This window comes from Phaeoacremonium minimum (assembly GCF_000392275.1).
Source record: "Phaeoacremonium minimum UCRPA7 unplaced genomic scaffold PA7_03_scaffold_541, whole genome shotgun sequence".
Lineage (NCBI taxonomy): Eukaryota > Fungi > Ascomycota > Sordariomycetes > Togniniales > Togniniaceae > Phaeoacremonium > Phaeoacremonium minimum.
Window position 1 is genome coordinate 616,990 of NW_006921443.1, and position 19,004 is coordinate 635,993.

The 19,004-nt window shown below is 53.8% G+C and overlaps 6 protein-coding genes across 6 annotated transcripts; 4 read left to right on the top strand and 2 right to left on the bottom strand.

The window, feature by feature from the left end:
* Positions 1-359: 359 nt before the first annotated feature.
* On the top strand, positions 360-2,586 carry UCRPA7_7677 (putative glycosyl hydrolase protein; the record flags this gene model as incomplete). The annotated part of the gene is made up of 3 exons (XM_007920202.1): positions 360-394; positions 640-2,261; positions 2,318-2,586. 3 exons carry the CDS (start codon positions 360-362, stop codon positions 2,584-2,586), a joined length of 1,926 nt encoding a protein of 641 aa, XP_007918393.1.
* Positions 2,587-3,115: 529 nt separating this feature from the next.
* On the bottom strand, positions 3,116-3,597 carry UCRPA7_7678 (putative bromodomain associated protein; the record flags this gene model as incomplete). The annotated part of the gene is made up of 2 exons (XM_007920203.1): positions 3,116-3,360; positions 3,414-3,597. The coding sequence occupies 2 exons, from the start codon at positions 3,595-3,597 to the stop codon at positions 3,116-3,118; spliced, it is 429 nt and encodes a 142-aa protein (XP_007918394.1).
* Positions 3,598-4,154: 557 nt separating this feature from the next.
* On the top strand, positions 4,155-5,813 carry UCRPA7_7679 (putative transcription initiation factor tfiid subunit 7 protein; the record flags this gene model as incomplete). Its single annotated transcript, XM_007920204.1, has 1 exon — positions 4,155-5,813. One exon carries the CDS (start codon positions 4,155-4,157, stop codon positions 5,811-5,813), a length of 1,659 nt encoding a protein of 552 aa, XP_007918395.1.
* Positions 5,814-8,296: 2,483 nt separating this feature from the next.
* Positions 8,297-9,851, top strand: UCRPA7_7681 (putative cutinase negative acting protein; the record flags this gene model as incomplete). Its single annotated transcript, XM_007920205.1, has 2 exons — positions 8,297-8,845; positions 8,907-9,851. 2 exons carry the CDS (start codon positions 8,297-8,299, stop codon positions 9,849-9,851), a joined length of 1,494 nt encoding a protein of 497 aa, XP_007918396.1.
* Positions 9,852-13,282: 3,431 nt separating this feature from the next.
* On the top strand, positions 13,283-14,014 carry UCRPA7_7682 (hypothetical protein; the record flags this gene model as incomplete). Its single annotated transcript, XM_007920206.1, has 1 exon — positions 13,283-14,014. The coding sequence occupies one exon, from the start codon at positions 13,283-13,285 to the stop codon at positions 14,012-14,014; it is 732 nt and encodes a 243-aa protein (XP_007918397.1).
* A 1,878-nt stretch (positions 14,015-15,892) lies between these two features.
* On the bottom strand, positions 15,893-17,068 carry UCRPA7_7683 (putative chitinase 1 precursor protein; the record flags this gene model as incomplete). The annotated part of the gene is made up of 2 exons (XM_007920207.1): positions 15,893-16,931; positions 16,989-17,068. 2 exons carry the CDS (start codon positions 17,066-17,068, stop codon positions 15,893-15,895), a joined length of 1,119 nt encoding a protein of 372 aa, XP_007918398.1.
* Positions 17,069-19,004: the final 1,936 nt, after the last annotated feature.

Sequence of the window (19,004 nt, forward strand, 5' to 3'; positions counted from 1 at the left end):
ACAGCTGCGGGGGAATTGAGACCTTTCCTGCGCTCGCATGGCCGTTGGTGCATTGTGAAGCCTCTTAAACCAAGCCTCGTGAATTGCAGCTGACAGTGAGGTCTTTAAAGCAGTAATTCAGCTCAACGTCCAGCATTGCTTCTTCCGGCTGCTGTGACTGCCTACATAATAAGCACTCAAATTTGGCAAGCTGCACGCTCTCGTCGAAATATAAGAGACAGTCCACTACCTTCTCGTCAGTAACCATCCGTCAGTCCGTCATAGCTCCATCTTTCCCCCTCCACTTACAACACCCAGGTACTAATATCGCTATAGGCAAGACAAGGCTTGGCAGTAAACAACGTCGTCATGGCCGGCCAATGCCCAACACTGAATCCGCTGAGAAGCCACTCCGGTGGGTATCTGCCTATTGAGAACTATGGCATGATCGGAAACATGAGGACATGTGCCCTGGTAGGCATGGATGGGAGTGTTGACTTCATGTGCTGGTACAAGCCCCCCTTAATCTCACTCAATCCGCCTACCTTGCCTGGCTTCCCCCCTTATCCAGCAGAATATGGCTATTCGGCATCGGGTTCCTCCTAACTACTCCTGCGCTCACCTTACAAGGCTTGGTCTCTAGCTAACAAATCATGACAGGCCTGATTTTGACTCACCATCTGTCTTCTGCCGTCTTCTGGACAAGGACAAGGGCGGTCACTTCAGCATCGCCCCAGCGGTAGAGACGGCTTGCACCACAAAGCAGCAGTATCTACCCTCAACCAACATCCTGCAGACGCGCTACATTCACGAGGACGGCGTGGTTGACCTGGTCGACTTCTTCCCGCGGCCCAAGGATGCGGCCGTCGTGACCAAAGGGCTGAAGCAGAACGCCTTCCGCGAGGTGACCAGGGTGCAGGAGGAGCTCAAGAAGTGGCTGGTCCGCCGCGTCGAGTGCATCCGCGGCCGTCTGAGCCTCGATGTCGAGATATTCCCGGCGTTTGATTATGCTACATCGCCGCACATCACCACCATTGAGCAGGTCGTCCATGACCCCTGTGGCGCCGTGTCCAAGACTGTTACCTTCCACAGCAAAAATGTCAAGCTGCAGCTGGATGTGTCGATAGACAAGGGTGATGGGGACAACGATGCGTGCCCGGTTGTGGTCTTCAAGAAGGAGAAGCGGGAAGGTATGCTAGGCGAGGGCATTGTGGCGCATATCATGATCGAAGAAGGCCAGGCCATCAGCTTTGTCCTGCGCAACGACATCCCGGATCACATTACCGAGAACATCACCACCGCCGTCCTGGACAACCAGCAGCACGACACGCAGAGCTTCTGGTACAACTGGATCTCCAAGAGCAAATACAAAGGCCGGTGGCGCGAGGTCGTCAGCCGGAGTCTGATGATCTTAAAACTGCTTACTTATGAGCCTACTGGTGCGATCGTTGCCGCACCCACATTCTCAGTACCAGAGGAGATTGGTGGTCCTAGAAACTGGGATTATCGGTACTCGTGGGTGCGAGACTCCAGTTTCACGATTTACATCCTTCTACGGATGGGCTATATCGAGGAGGCTGATGCCTACATGGAGTTCATCAGCGAAAGGATCCTTAAATCAAGGACACCCGATGGCGACCTTCCCATCATGTTCACCATCAGGGGCGAGACAGAGATCCCGGAGATCGAGCTCGGCCACCTTGATGGATATAGGGGTAGTAAGCCGGTCCGCATTGGCAATGGTGCCGCTTTCCACCAGCAATTCGACATCTATGGCGAGCTGCTCGACGCAATTTACTTGAACAACAAGTATGGAAAGCCTGCAACATGGGACCAATGGGTGTCGGTCAGGCAGCTGCTAGACCACGTCCTGACGATCATGGACCAACCCGACATGTCCATCTGGGAGGTTCGAAACCACAAGCAGAACTTCACCTACTCGAAAATCATGCTCTGGGTAGCGTTTGATCGAGGTCTTCGACTGGCTGACAAGAGAAACCTGCCTTGTCCCAACAGAGCGAAATGGCTGGAGGCTAGAGACAGCCTCTACGAAGAGATTATGGAAAAGGGCTACAACACGGAGATGAAGTGTTTCGTCCAGAGCTACGAGAATAATACTATGCTCGACTCTTCCATTCTGATCGCCCCCCTGGTCTTCTTCATATCACCCAACGATCCTCGCTTCACCAACACCCTCGATCGCATCCTGCTACCCCCTGAGAAGGGCGGCCTCACCAGTACTGGCCTCGTCTATAGATATGACACGGAACTTTCAGAAGACGGTAAGTGACTAAATATTCCTAATTCTAGCTAGTGCTAGAAGCTAAATACTGTCTAGGTGTCGGTGGCCGAGAAGGTGCTTTCAGCATGTGTACGTTCTGGCTCGTAGAAGCCATGACGAGAGCCGCGACATACGACCGCAAATATTTGGTGAGAGCAATCAATCTGTTCGAGAATATGCTGGGCTTCTCGAACCATCTTATGATGTTCTCGGAGGAGATAGCACGGAGCGGCGAGCAGCTGGGAAATACTCCCCAAGCATTCAGTCACCTTGCTCTGATCAGTGCGGCATTCAATCTGGACCGGATTTCAGAATTCCACAGGTAGAGTTCGAAACACTTGGACACTGGACAAATATTAAACTACGGATGGATAGGTAGTAAAATGTGGACAGGTAGTATTCTGCTAATGAAGAAATACTAAACTACGAGTGGAGAGGTAGTAAACCACGGGCAGATAAAAGCACTCAATACTCATACATGGAACTTCAGATGCTTCAACTAAGAAAGCGATTTGCATTGTCTTATGCCACCTTCATAAGGTGGTAGTAAATATCTAGATATCTCCGATCAAAATGCCTGAAATTATTACCGTAACGCCCTCGCTATGCAGTATCAAATCGTAGTCCCTCTTGTAGCTTGGTAGAATCCTCTCCACGGACTCCAAAATTGTTTACACAACTGTTGTCCAGCTGTCAAGGCTCACGTCTTGTGAATAACTAGCCCATACACCCAAAGTCTCCATGCCTTGAAGAGGAGAGTGCGGAGATTGGCACTGACCACCTCTTCTGGGGAAACAGTGACCATCGCTAATGGTGGTCCGAAGACGGCCAAGTCGATATGCTTATAAGCTGACGTTATGACGACAGATCCATCTCGTCTCTTATTGTCACGATCGAACTAAGATCTGAGCTTGGTGGCCTTGAGTCGAGGTCTGGGGTCATCTCTCTCGGTGGTCCTCTTCGTTTCTCCATCCATGACTTGATGCTGTCCACGTCTTCACTTCCTTCCACGACGACGATAGCATGGTCGTTGCCCTTTCCTAAAAGCGTGCCGGCGTATTTCGCATCGTCCATAGTCTTGCTGTGTTTCTTCTTGAGTGCTATCACAAAATTAGTCTCTTTCATATGCTCACAAGTAAGAGTAGACGCCTACCTGTCAAGTAGTCTGTTGCTTCCTCCTCCACACCCTCTGAAGCAATTCTTTTGATCTCTTTATTTCGCGGGCCAGTAATCCAAGCAATAAAGTCGTCTACACCTCTAGTGTCTTCTTTATCGTAGAACATCTGCTCCTCCCAGTTTCGCTCCGGCTGGATCACGTAGGCGTCCTGTAGGGCCATTCGCACATCGACTATTGTTGGCGACAGGCTGCTACCGTTATCTGCAGCGTGGGCAGCTGTCTCGCGACACAGAATATCCAGATATCGCGTTGCGAGGTCCGTGAGCGAGTCGATGACAGCGGGCTTCGCTGAGTGATAGCCTGTCGCGCGAAGTATCTGGAGTACCACCGGGCGCATGAGAGAGTGGTAAACCGCTTGGGGAGGCGTCATTTTGGGCAGTCTGCTGCTTCCGAGGAAGCTCTACTCGGATATTTTGTTGACCACCAAATTTGACACCAGATCCAGCTTCATCTGTTCATGTAGTCACGCCTACTCGAAAGGCTGTGCGACTGGTTTGCGATGGTGGGGCTTGTTAGGAAGAAGAGCGCACCTGCCTTGCAAGAAATCGATTACAGGCCTGAGATCTGGTAGGCACTACTCTAGTGAAAGCTTGGGCCACCTTCGACTAGCATCCTTGAACCTTATTCAACTTCCCACACCACAGACAATAGGTTTTCAGTCCGTTGTCTATTGTTGAATACCTAGCTCCTGGCCTATTGTTCAACGAATAGCCCAATATGGAGGACGCCAAACCCGCTCGCCCCAAGTTGAAGATCAACTTGGGAGCCAAGGTCGACAAGTCTGCTTCTACCGCCTCTGCTCACCCAGACTCCTCGATCCCCGTCTCTCAGATCACCAACTCCCAGCCTGTACAGACTCCTCTTACGCTTACTCCGAGTCAAACTCCTGCTACTCCGTCCGGAACGAAGCACAAGATCAAGCTCACGATGACCAAGTCCGTGCCAGCAACTCCCGCCGACGGGGCGGCTCCCGTTCTCCCGGGACCGGCTCCGGTTGCACGAGCGGCGCCCGCTATCAAGGCAGCCCCCCCATCCATTACTAAGACCAAGGCTGGACGAACCTCGAAACCTACGGCGAAGAAGCGTGCGAAGGATGATGGCGATGAGGATGATGCTGGAGGTGCGTCTACGGCTCGGCCGGCGAAGAAAGTCCGCCTGACGAATATCTCCGTGGGCGGCGAGATCAGCCGTCGAGGCTCCCAGAAGGTCGTATCCCTCAAACTCAAGCAGACGGGGGGGGAGAAGCCTATGCGAGAGCCGGGAACTGGCTACGACTCGGAAATGGAGGGCGCTGAGGATGATCCGATCATTGAAGAACAGATCGTGTTCCGCATGATGGAGGACGAGAACTGCGAATACCTACGAAAGCAGGTTGAAGAGCGACGCATCGGCGCCGGAGCGGACTTCAAGATAAAGTTTATTGACGACCGCCGTGCCTTTGTCGTTGTGCGGGGACAGCCATATGCTGCTGTACTGGTAGATCTTCCCACAATCACCGAGGGCATGAAGACCTGGGATCGTAAGGCACTAGTTAAATCGGCTGATCTCTGCCAAATGCTACTGGTATTCGCGAAGGTCAAGAGCGAGCACGAAGCTAAGACTATCGAGCTCCCGAAGACGGTTATGGACGGCCACAGATGGCCTCATGGCCTCACTCCTCCCATGCACGACTGCGTACATCGCAGATTCCGCAAGCGTCTAAGTCATAAGGATATTATGAACAAGGAGGCGGAGGTTGCCAGGCTACTTCAGCTGGACCAGCAAGCGGCAGCCACGAGGTGGGAATGGGTCGATGAGCGGAGAGCAACTACCGCTCAAGCCTCTGAAGAGGAAGAGAACGAAGGCTATCAAGACGCAGAAGGCGAGGAGGACGATGAGGGCTACTTCCCAGCCAATGGATACACACAAGATGATGATGAAGCTGGTGTGGAGATTGACGAGGCCGATCTCGAGGCCGAGCTGGCAGCCGCAATGGAAGAGGATGATATGGAAGTGGACACAGAGGGGACACCTGCCCAGGTTGGAGCAACACCGATGACCACCAATACCGCGACTCCAGCCGCCAACGCAGACACTCAAGACGACGTCGACGGTGATCTCTTTGACGATGACGATGATGATGACGACGACGACGATGACCTGGATCCAGATGAGAGAGAGCAGCGCGAACGCATCAGAGGCGTGAAGGAGGACTGCAGAGAGATCAACGCCCAGATCAAGAAGCAATGGGCGATCATGGAAGCGACACCAAACAACATCTTGAAGCAGCGCGTCATGACGAAGATTAAGACTTTGCGATCAGAACGCCGCCTTAAGTTGGCCGGTGAATCACTCCCCGATATGCTTGATGAGTTTCAGGAGCCTGATGATGAGTGATGAGGTTTGTCGGACGGTGATATTCTTTCCACAACAGCCTCAAATCATGGGTTTTATACCCCTGATATAAATGGGGACGTCAGCACGACTTAGGTGGTGTTCAGTGAGAGAGAGCATCTCGTGCCATTGAGGCTATCAAGGCAGCTGCCTCATGTTATTACTACCCTGTACATTTATGAAGCCGCGTTATAGAACACGCATGAAGAGCCAGGAGCCAGGAGTCAGGACGCCTTCCTTTGTGGCAGGCCGGCTATTCGGTTACTTCACCGTGGATCATATTATTAGATGCCACCAAATGGAGGAGGCTTCACAGCAACCCATAGTTGATCACCTGAAAGATCTATGCTAAGTCTGCCCGTTGTGATACATGCATCCCATATAAGTACATTTTCCGCGTGAAGTTGTATGATACATCCTTTCAGAGCTTTGGCCTGTAGAGTTGCGAACACTTTTACATCGACTTCAAGTAGTTGGCCTCCTTGATCTTGGCCTTTCTCTCCTTCCTCATCGCCTTGCGCAGCTCTTCTCGCTTCTCCACTGCGAACAACGCATCCGAGACATCGCCATCTGACTTGCCGGGCAGATTGATGGACTGCTGCTGTAGAGGGATTTTGGGCGCCAGTGCCTCGAGGTTGCCTGACGCGATGATCTTGGCCTCGAGATCTCGTTGTTTCTTTGCTGCTATCCGACGCTGCTTCTTCGATTTGGCTGAAGGAGAGTCTTGTTAGCCAACATTTCTCAAGGTGCTTTCCATTGATATGAAGGTCTGCTCACAGAACTCGTCACCGGCATCAGCCTCCGCCTCCTCGTTCGCCTTCTTCTGCACCGAGAGGCAATCCCATAGCCAAGCCGGGTACTCGTTGTCCGCGAGCGCCACAGGGTCCTGCTTCCCCTTGAAGTAATTTAGTCCGTTGAGCACCGTTCCAGGCGGGCAGGAGGAGAGAGCGCTGCTCTGTGCTGCGTCGGGGGCTGCTGCGCTGTCGCCTGGTGCGGTCGTCGATGCATCTGATGGAGTCGGCGCATCAACTACTGATGCTTGCCGCAGGGGCCGCGCCACGGAGAAAGACCGATATATCGGCTGTGATGATGGCAAGGCTCTTCGGCTGAGAGCCGACGCCCTTTGTAGACACGACCTGCAGATCATGGCTGGCGGACTGTGGGATCTTGTACAGCTCGTGTCTGGTGGTGGTTGCGTTGGAAGCGTTCAGGGTAGGTTTGCAGAGCTCGAAAAATTTCTATGGCGGGCGCTACGGACCATAGGTGCACTATCACAATCCTAGCATCGCATCAAGAGCTTACGATCATTTAAATGCACCCACAAAGCTAGTCAGGGTGATGCAAAGTTATCTTTGGCAGTACCATTCCATGTTTTACAGAATTGATAGGCTTATGTACAAGTATGAGGCCTTTTAGGCTCTGAAGGCCGTGATGCGTGGCTCTCCCATACGTTCCGAGCGGCTGCCCATCCCTCGGCAATACTTGATTTCCCTCTTCTGCATTGTGCAGGCTAGACTATCCCATTGTCTTTAATCGTTTCAGACTCGCCGTTGTGCCTTGTTTAGCTTTGTCCCTGTCCAGTCTTCTCGAAGTAGTTCTGTTGCTCAAAGAGATAACCCTTGACTCTGGCGGTCTTGAGAAGTTGTAGATATCGTTCTGTCAATCTGTTAGCGCCTACTGCTCTTGAACCCACTCGTCTCGTAGGTGCATATATGCAAAAGATCGAATCATCCCTCGCCGTCCTGATTGAAGCCGTGACATCGGCTCAATGCAAGATCGAGATGCCTCGAGTGGACTGACCTCTTAAGCGACCGCAGTTTTCCAGATGATTGACGCCCTCCCGGTAGTAGCACTTGACAAGCTCCTCCTTCACTAGTCGTCCCATCATGACCTGCACCCACTGCTCCCGGATGATCGCATCCTGAGCCTGCTTCAGCCTCTTGGTGTCATCGTAGTCGACGCCGTCGAATGTGGGCGGGACGGTAGGCTTCTTGGCCAGGAACGCAGCCGACTCGGGAGTAGGCATTGTGAGTAGTGAGATTGGAAGACAGAGAGTAACGGGCTGACCACCGGCTGCAACCCTGACTGAGCTTGGTGATGTCGTGGCTCGGGCACTTGATCTCTCGCAGCTCTGTCTTGCGGATGATGCTGGCTGGTTCGAATCGAGCCTGCGTTGATTGGACCGAGCTAAAGGAGGCCGGTGCACGGACCAACAATTGCAGGTGGTGGAGTGTGTTGACCGACTTTACCAGAGAGCGTTGTTAACCCACCTAAACCTGGCAGAAAAAGTCTACTGCTCCGCAATTATTTTTTTTCTGCAGGAAAAGATAGATCCAGCCCCCCCATCCGTTATAAGAGCAGACTGAGGGAAGCAAATTTCTTCTCGCTACTTTCACCTTACATCCCCTTGTACTTCTCTTTCCCCTCTGTCCAAGATTTTTTATTTAGAGATAGATTAATTTCCTCCCGTTTCCTCCTCTATCACCATGGGCAAGACCAAGGAAATCAAGGCCAAGGCCTCCAAGTCAAATCCTCTGTCTGTTAAGAATGCCGGCGTCACCAAGCCCGCACAGACTGTCGAGGCCAAGTCCAAGAAGATGGCCAAGGACATCGCCAGCAAGGCTGTGAACGGCAAGAAGCGCAAGGTCGAGGAGTCTGAGTCCGAGTCTGAGTCCTCCGAGTCTGAGAGCGACTCCGAGGCCTCCAGCAGCGACGAGGAGTCTGAGGACGAGGCCCCCAAGAAGGCCCCCAAGAAGGCCCCCGTCACCAACGGCAAGGCCAAGGCTGCCGCCGCCAAGGATGAGTCCTCCGACTCCAGCGACTCGTCTGAGGACGATAGCGAGGACGACTCCGAGTCTGAGAGCGAGGCTGCCGTGGTCAAGACTAACGGCGCCGCTAAGGCTGAGGCCGAGTCTGATTCATCCGACTCTTCTGACTCCTCTGATAACGACAGTGAGGACGATTCTGAGGACGAGGCTGAGACTAAGCCTGCTGCCGCCAAGGCTGTCAACGGCAAGGCAAAGGCTGATGCTAGCGTGAGTTTTCACTTCTAACATGTCATTGTCCGATCTACGTACTAACTATGCCCTGTTCCAGTCTGACGAAGAGGAAGATTCTGAGAGCTCTGACGATTCCGAGGAGGACTCAGACGACTCAGATGAGTCTGATTCTGAGGAGGCCGAGAAGGTCGAGGAGCCGTCCAAGAAGCGTAAGGCTGAGGAGGAGGTTGCTACACCCTTCAAGAAGACTCGCACTGAGGACTCTGACAAGAGCGCCACTCTGTTCGTCGGTAACCTTGGCTGGAAGGTCGATGACAACGTTCTCTACGAGGAGTTCCAGGGTTGTGGCGGCATTGTCGGGGCCCGCGTTGTCACAGACCGTGAGTCTGGCCGTTCTCGAGGCTTTGGCTACGTCGACTTCGACTCTGCCGAGAACGCTGAGAAGGCCCACGCTGAGAAGCAGGGTGCTTTCCTCGAGGGCCGTGACATGAGACTCGACTTCTCCACCCAGAAGCCCAAGGACAACACGGACTCACCTGCCGGCCGTGCCAACGACCGTGCCAAGAAGTTCAACGACACCATCAGCCCAGAGAGCGATACCCTTTTCGTCGGCAACCTGCCGTGGAGTGCCACCGAGGAGTCCGTTTCCGCCTTCTTCAACGAGGCTGCTAACGTCAAGAGCCTGAGACTGCCCACTGATAAGGACACTGGTGACTTCAAGGGCTTCGGCTATGTGAGCTTCCACTCCGTCGAGGATGCCAAGGCTGCATTCGAGGCTCTCAACGGCGGCTTCATTGACAACCGTCCCATCCGTCTGGACTACTCCCAGCCACGACCTGAGCGCACTGGCGGCTTCGGAGGTGGCCGTGGCGGTGGTGGATTCGGTGGCCGGGGCGGTGGCTTCGGTGGTGGCCGCGGAGGCGGTGGTGGTGGTTTCGGTGGCCGAGGTGGACGCGGTGGCCGTGGTGGTGGCCGTGGTGGCTTCGGCTCTCCTCGTGGTGGAGGTGGAGGTGGCTTCCAAGGCAAGAAGATCACCTTTTAGAAAAAGGAGGTCAATGAGGAAGTCAAGCAAGAGCCTCTCGATGACGTGGGCCACGAGTCCTCGCGTCAGAAGCCCGGTCCCAGGGGCAAGAAGGCCAAGAAGGGCAAGAAGATTATCTTCTAGACTGGAAGTTGTTGGAATTTCGCCGCACATGTCAGTTGGCAAGGAGGTTACACTGAGGGCTTTCACCAGATACTAGTGGGCTTTGTGGGTTGTCGGTTCAAAAACGTAGCACTCCCTCCACGGGGTCGTGGGCTTTTGAGACTCAAGCCTCTGCAAAGAGGTTGCGATACACCTGTGGGCTTGTTCCTATCCGTGGGCTCGTGGTCGGTTGAGACATACCGGCTCGCATTTTGGTTGGCAATGCTCTTCGCTCTTTGGGGCCATCAAGACGTAATGATGGGTTTCTTTCGGTCGGCTCCTGTGGGCTACTGTGGGCTCTTCTGACTGATGTAGTTGGTATGAACCTCCTTATGCGCCTCTCTGCAGGGCGCATCTTGGAGCGGACCAAGCTTCAAAGTCACGACGGCTTGTGGGGTTCTTTGACGGCTCTTCTCATTTCAGACCTTTTTCCCTGTGTATACTCTTGAGGCTTATATCTTCTCTCGACGTCTGGCGTTTACGGAAGGCTCTTATATCTGCTGGCTAGCAAAAGGACATCTGCGGTTGTGACTTGTCTAGCTGGTAAGTATACCACCCCCCTAAAAGTACTTTGTCTTGTCCCCCGTCCATAGTCTCCCATTGTTGGGTTCTTCAAATGCAAACAAGAAATGATATCAATCTCTGAGGCTCTACCAACGAAGTTGTCGCCTGTGCTATGTGAGATGTGAACCCAGACTGGAATCATATGCAGATGTGAGCCTATGAGTATCACCTGCCAGTTGTCAAGGCTCATCATGTTTGACATTATGTAGGCGCTCACAGGTGCCTCGTAGTTCTCAGTTTGCTCACTGTCATCGGGTCCAGCAAGCAGCAAGTGATTCACACATACACACACACACACACACACAAACACATTCCAAATGACCCTTAGAACACAGCACCATTTCAGCCTTCTTTCCGGGGTCCTGCCTCCTGGTTCGGTCTGCAAGTGACAATGATCATGAGCTAAATTAGGCCTGTTGGGGCGTGTAGAGAGCAGAGATACGCGTGGGAATGGCTGGGATAGTGGGGCCTGTTATCATGGGGTGTAAGCTCCGCCCTGCTGATAGCGCGCGCGCGCTATTCTATAGCGGTAAGAGGGGTCACCCACCACGACCCCTCCTCTGCTTCTGCTTCTGTAGGATGGGATTCTACTGTACTGGGAGGTTGTTGGGAAGGACATCCCAAATTGGACTTGGAATTGGAATTTCCCGCTAGATTATCTAGGCCATCTTGAACAAGACAAGTGCGCCACACAGAGAGGTAAAGTCCCTTACTGAGGTACTGTTGGTATCTAAGTATGGAGGTAAGTGCTGTCAGTTAGGGTCGCCTAAATCGTGTCTATCTGTCATAGATGATAGCCATCTTTTGCGAGTGAGACTCTTCAGACATGCAGGTATCTGGTGCGTCCACCAAGAAGAGCCTGCTCTGTGAGTTCAGGTTGGCTCTGCTCTTGGCTCTTGTCTCATGTACACCGCAACTCATCTGCCGACTGCTCCTCGCTGTGAGATGAGAGGGTTTCTCCGCGCGTTGCTCAACAACATTAAGTGGAGTGAGTAGGTAATGAGAAGTAGGACCAAGTGGACGACGTTGAAAGAATCGACTCATTGAGTGAACAACAACATTCCACTTTGCTCCTCTTCTACAGAAATGGCCGTAATTCTTCAAGACCCATCCCTACTGCAATGCTCTGTCTGTACTGTGTAGTACTGTATGTACTATGCGTTACTATGCAGTAGATAGCGGATAGCCCCCCATTCGTGGTCCGAGAACCGGTGTCGATGAAACAATACCTGCAGCCAAACCAGCGCATTTGCACGCTTGTCCCGCCTACTTACCTACTCTGAAGTAGACTACGCCGATACACAATCCAACTTCGACAGAGGCTAAGCCAAAGCCAAAGCCAAACCGGCGTCGCATCGCATCGCATCGCATCGCGTCATTGGCAACCTTGTCCTTGCTTCCGCTCCCTTTAGCGGACAAGCCTGCCACACGCCAGCCAGTGAGATCACCCGGCACCGCTGTCTGGGTTGGGGGGGTTGATCACCCGTGGGCACTTGACCACTGAAGAGGGCCCCGTCTTGGTCCCCTCTCTTTTGAGGTGGGCGGATTGTGGATGTGGATGGATGTACCTGCTGCAGCGCCCACCACCACTTCCAAGGCCGAATTCATTCAGCCAAGACAAAGACAACAAAGCCTCAACTGCCGCTAGACGCCTGCCCTGCCCTGGGCCTGCCCTTCTCCATTCACCGGAGCGGTCTGGCAGTGCATCTCTTACCACTACCTCTGATGTTTCCAACCTCGAGTCCGTCGCGCATTTCCAGATCTTGAGGAGGACGGCAACACTCAATTCTGAAGAGCCGGGGCTATCCATCAACTCGTCGGCTTACTTAAGTTACGGTAGACGGAACTCAAGGGATCGTCTATCCACCTTCCTTTATCGCCGACATCGATAAGACAGGCCCGGCGCGGGGCTGCTGCTCAGCAAGAGGAACAATCCCCAAGACACCGCCTCGACGGACTGCCCGTCCCAGGCAATAAGCAGTCATCATTCATTTCCCTAGAGGCTTGCTCCTCTTCACCTTCTTTGTTTCCTAGTCCATCTAGTCTTTCTGCTCGAAATGTCCTCATCATCCGGCCAGCAGAGCCGTCACGGCGGTGAGCGCACCGCCGAGAACTCTAGGGTCATCTCAGAGAGCATTGCGCGATCGGACGCTGCCATGTCTCAACATCGCAGGAATGACGGTCAGTCCCCAGCCGCGCCCGCCGGCCGCCATCATCAGCGTCCAGCACCGCTAACACGCTCAGAATCCTGGGTCGAGATCGCATCCCAGCCCTCCTCGTCGTCCCTCTCCTCGATCGGAGACGAGATCGTCACCACCGGCCTCCGGGTCGGAGGCGCCTCGTCGTACCCGCCAAGACGGCGGCGGCTGCAACAGCCACACGTCCCGCCCTCGTACATAGTAAGCCAGAGCGCCGCGCAGGCGGGGACGAGTAGTCAGGACGAATACGATGAGACGGAGAGCGAGGAGGACAGGCTGATGACATCGTCGACGGAGAACATGCAGAGCCGGCCCAGCCTGCTTCGTCAACAGACGGCCGTGGGTGCGCCCGCAGACTCGGACTCAGACGACGACGACGAGAATGCCACGGCCCTGGGGAGGCCGTCTCAGTCCCCGGTCTTCAGGCCACAGCCGAATGCATTCTCCCACCCACCCAACCATCTCTCGCAGAGAAGCCATTCCACCAGCTCCGCCATCCCCCACCACCCTCCCTATGGCCGCCCGTCCATGTCCCAACGGTCACAGACACGCGTCCACCGCAACCACCCGAACTTCATGTCCCCGTCTTACCAAGCTGATAACGATGCCGCATTGCGGGCATCGCTCACCACTCTGCTCTCCTGCGCCGCTGCGGCCAGGGGACTACCTAAATCTAAGGAGGATACCATTGCTGGTCCTTCATCTAACCCACTAACCGGCACTGGCGTCGGTCCCAGCTCGCAACCCATGGAACTTCGGCTCGTCGACGAGTCCGAGCTGATGGCAGAGCAGTCTGCGAGGGCGCAGCCGCCAACCGGCAAGACTCCCCCCAGGGTCTCGCAGCAAAGCCGGACGGCGTCCAACTCCAGCGCTCCCAGCGGCCCCGCCTCGGCGTCGTCTCGCGACGACAAGAGCAAGAGGGCCGCAGCCACGCAGTCGAAACCGGCGCGCGCCACCAAGAAGAAGAAGACGGCGGCCGCCATCGACGGGGAGACGGCGACGTTCCTCAGCCCGACGCTGCTGTCCTGGGTCGTCAGCGCAGGCGTCGTGGTGCTCGTCTCGGTCGTCGGCTTCGGCGCCGGCTACGTGATTGGCCGGGAAGTCGGACGGCAGGAGGCCGGGCTGGGGATGGGCGGGGGCACGTCCGGCGCGGGTGCTAATGCCACCTCGTGCGGCCAGGATCTCGTCAGGGGGACACCCGGCGGCACGCTGAGGCGGTTCAGATGGGGCACGGCGATGGGTCGCAGTGTGGCTGCGTAGAAAACACCTGGCCCGTGACCCCCTGAGCCCGCAAATGGAGCGAGGGACTATATACGTGAAGCATTGCTGGGGAGTTTGAACGGAGTTCTGAGACTATCATACAGGTTATTTTGCGTTCATCCTCGCGTGATGATGGGAAACGGGGCTGGCGAGTTATGCTTCGTGATGAGAGACGTTGTTACGCTGCGAGGATCTACCCCGGACACATGGGACATGATGGGTGAGAGGAAGACGTATATCGAGTAAGGGGCCGGGAAGGGCTCCGCGAAATACGCATACTGGGGGCTCTCTTCACGCACGCTGGGTATGGACGGGTACTGGGAGTTCATTTGTTCGTAATACTTCATTAGCATTGCAAGGTCTAAACATATCAATTCATAAATCTTAGTCCAATATGGCCAGCTCCCTGTTTCTTTTCCGCTGTAACAGATATACTCTATGTTCGCCCTGCCTACCAGATCAACTTCATGATAATAATGAATGAGTTGAGCAGGATGAGGACAACTATCCCGCGTCAGTACTCGGCCGCTCCGCAGACCGTCCTCAGTCCTCAGGTACTCACCTCGCGCCGGCATCCTGAGTCCATTCATCGTCGAGACGACAGTGTTCCTCGTCCGTGTCCACGCGGTTCCCGCGCCGTACATCTCCGCGGGATGCCTCCAGCCTATGCGCGCCAGGAATCGCTCTTCCGAGAGGATGAAGACCGCATTGGCGAGGAGCACCAAGACTGTTTTTGTCGGATAAGCATTCTGGACAGCATGTGGCCTCGCAGGGTGGCTGACTTACTCGGGATAAGCTCATAGAGGAGGGACACCCATGCCAGTGGGCTGAAGATGTTGAACATCAACATCTCGCCCGTCGCTACTCAGGGGCTGCACAGTCTCCGCTCTATATGGTCGCGATGCAGTGCGCTCGAGCGCTGCGAGCTGATTCAGGTAGCAAGTCATTACCTTTTGACATTTTGAGGATTTTCTTGTAGTTTTGTCATTGTTCAAGGACGAATGTCTGGGCCTGGCGCAGAGGAAAGCGTGGCGTCCCGAGCAAATCCGTTCCCGATCCGTTAGGCAGAGACAGGAGATCTGGCCTCCTTTGTCGAACCCGCGACGATGACTCCTCGCTTGACGTCGCCGCAGCCTTGAGTTGAGGAAACCAAAGCGAACTTCAATTCGAGCCAATACAGCGAGTTAACTTACATCGTTTCCCATTGTGTGTACCTGCTATTTGGTGTGCTATTATTGCTATGTAAATGAAGCATCGTCACTATCACCGCATGCACAGTGCCGACTTGGTAAGACGGGGGATCGATGTGAGTTGTGAGTGATCTGTCCGAAGTGTCAAGACACACGTCCAACCAAAGCAGCTCTGGGGCAGTTTTCAGATCTGTACTTTCAGTTGAGTTTATGAAGTTGCAACCGTGTCCAAAGTGATAGAGTTGCTGGGAGACGCACAAGACTCGAACCAACCAAGGTTTGAGATTTGCATATAGCAATTTTTTGTCTTTTACTTGTGATTGCTGTTTGGGAGACGGGAGAATAGCAAATTACGAGACTGTCACTTCTCACAATGGTTGTTCTACATACGTTCGCACGAGGGATGTTGCTCAAGATGGATATCATTCGATGAGATTTTTCTCTATATGACTCTATGCTAATGCCAAATATGAAGAGATCATACCCAAAAACGCCCAAGTAAACCGAGGAACAGATCAGAGGGTTTTCTACCTCCCCAGATCTTTTCCAAAGAGACGTATGTCACATTGCAAGCGTTTATATCATGGACCAAAAGATACAAAGAGTTTGAGATGCGCACTAATACCCAGAGGCCCGTCTGGGTCAGTCGAAGAAGCGAAGGGGGAGGAGAGAGAAAGCGATCAACTAATCAAGACCCAGGCATGTTGTTCCGTATGTTATCGTACTGGCTCGCCGGATAGCTCAGCAGGTTCTGGCTCGAGTCGAGGTTGCCCATCTGCGTCGCGAGCGTGTGCACCAGGCTCTGCGCACCCGTGGCGTCGCCGCTGGCCTCCCAGAAGACGGCTCCGCCGAGTCCCTTGTTGAGCAGGTACTGACTCTTCTGGATGGCGCTGGCGACGTTGTCGTAGCTGATGAGCTCCTGGGAGGAGGAGTCGTAGCTGTAGCTGGCCTTGGCCGTATTATCGTACACCTCGGTCGCGCCGGCCCGTGGGAGGTCCTTGTACAGCCAGACGCCGGATTGGATGGTACCGGGCCCGACGCCGTTGTAAGTCTGTCCAATGCCAGACGTTGCCTCAAAAGAGCGACCGTATAGGGGAAGACCCATCATGATCTTGCTCGAGGAGATGCCCGCCACTATGTAGTCACGAACGGCCTGCTCTGTGCTGAATTTCGTTGCTACTGGGTTCTGAGGGTTGGAGTAGATATTTGCCTGATGTCCAGAGGTCGAGTCCCAGGAGCCAGCATAGTCGTATGCCATCAGGTTCCATGAGTCGATCCAGGGGTCCATTCCTGCCATGTCCATATTGTTATAGTTGGTAGGACCAGCGGGACTGGCAATTGTGATAATAAAGTGGTATCCCGGAGCATACTGCGCGGCATAGGCATCAAAAGCCTGGCGACACGCCTGCAAGAGGAGGACGAAGTTCTGAGCCTCCGCCGCGTTTGCTGGATACTCCCAGTCGATGTCGATTCCGTCAAAGCCCCAGTCTCCGACCAGCTTGACGGCACTTGATGCAAACTTCTGGCGTCCAGCCTCTGTAGCTGCGACGGGAGGAAACTTTGGTGAGTATGTCCAGCCACCAATGGATAAAAGAACCTTGAACTTGCGGTTCTTCTTTTTCAGAATGTAAAGTTGCTTAACTACACCATACGCATTGTTGCCTGAGTCGTTCCACGAATCAGTTGAGTAATGCTTCTCCAGGTCGGCGTAAGTGTCTGATGATTTTCTAAAGCATGATTAGTTACGAGGACAGGTGGGCAGGAAGTTGTTGACCAAGACTTACACCGTGCCATCACTGGCGATGTCGGCAAATGCATAAAGGAGGCGTGTCACATCGGCAGCAGGTATTGACTGAGGTTGCATATCTGCCCCGTATATGCCCCAATTTGTGAAATAGAGAGTGTTTTGATATACGGAAGGCTTGTCACCAGATATTTCGGTGATGTTGCCAGTCGCAGTCTGCACGGCTGCAGCGGCCCTGGTAGAGGTCGACCCGGACGAGGATTCAGGCCGAATACCAGTCACAGTGGCCACAGGGCTGAATTGTTCGCTGATAACATCCCCTGACGGTGCTGGGCCGCCATAAACAGTGCTAACGACGGTAACTGTCTCGGTTGGGACGTCGACGCAGACGACGTCATCCTTCTGGAGGGCTCTCGGCGCCGCTCTAGCTGGCGAGGCCAGGAGTAAAGGAGCGACGGCAAGGAGTACCTTTGCCAACATCTTGACAATTTTACTCGTCTCTTTTCTTTCTTCGAAGAGGACGAGGTAAGGACTGGTAACTCGAAAGTTCAAACAACAGGCAAGGCCATAGCAAGGAGAAACGAACGGTTTAGATATCCCTCTTCAAGCCCCCGACCTCTCTGGATTGCCATACAAAAGAATGAAGGTAGAGCGGCGGTCCAGCTCGCCAACCTCAGTAGCAGTGTGTCTCTGGCAGGTGCACTGGAATGGAGACTACTAGACCTCCGCCAGGCATGTCGCCAGGCGCAGGCCGCCCTAAAATATGAAATGGCACTCATCTGAGACACAGTCTAGAGGCTCCTAAAGATTTCCAAACGGTGGTTGAGGGCTCCATCTCGTAATCTAAACTCGAACACCCTTTAGCCGAGAGACCTCGACACGAGAGACTCAGGGCCTGCGGGCCGGGTCCTGATGAAGAATGGAATAAGGAAATTTTCTGGAATGGCCGAAGGGATAGTCGAGTCTGTAGCAGCATACACTGGTATACGCCTGGGCGATATGAGGAGTAGCCTTTGGGCTTCCTCGGGGACTTGAAACAATGCTATAGCAGTCCCCAAGTATAGACGGGAGATGTGCGCGGATGAAGTCGAGAGCAGGTGGACCAAATACCCGGGAATCAATGGGTCAATGCAAGCCACTTCAACCTTAGGGGTCGCAACCTTTGCGATAGAACGCTCCTTATTGCTCCCTCCGCTGCAATACGGAGAATCTCACTCCCGGAGGAGCCAAGCACTGCTCGGCGGCGCGGGGAAGTCTCCATCTTGGTGAAGAAGCTCGAGATCGATATGGTGGTGAGGAGGAAGCGGATTGGTCGCATCGTAAATCGAAGGCATTCTCCAGAGCCTTTCTACCGTAGGCTGCTCTGGCCCCAGGAAGGAGAGCTGCTCTCCTGTTGTCAAAATCCCACAATGATCGACGAGAAGTTCATCTTAACAACCTTGATGAAAACGTAACCGTTGAGAGGCTTAATGAGCCAACATTGTTGAAGGGAGGCGCTTCGAGACTTGCAGGAAGTCCCTTCGCGCAGCATGCCTGCTGCTGCAAGGGCATAGTTATAGTGGCTGCATTAGTGTCTGCAGGGGAATAAGGTTAAGGCAAATAAGGTAGCCCCAACGTTGCAACGGCCAACGATGATCGACTTGGGCAAGTCGCTCTGCTTGTCAATTTGCTCAATGCTACTTGACTTGAGTTGCGGAAGTTTGTTGAAATATTCTAGGTAACGTTCTCTCATTCAGAAAGTCTCTCGCAAGAGTGCAACGAAGCATCATTGGAGTTGGCTCATGTAATTATGCGGCAAGTTTAGAGCAAATCCAGGAGATCCTAAGCGAGCTCGCCTACCACGCAAGGGAGACCACCATGGCACATGCTTCTAATACTGTGCAACCGTAAGATATGTGTGTTCATGTCAATTTTACAATAGCCAAAGGGCGGACCATCCCAGGTACCAGAAGCCGCCATTTCCCCAAACCTATCGAGAACTCCATATGGCAGGCCGGATTAGGTACTCTTCGCAATATGATTTCCTTCATGACTTAAATCAAAAACGCCGCCCACC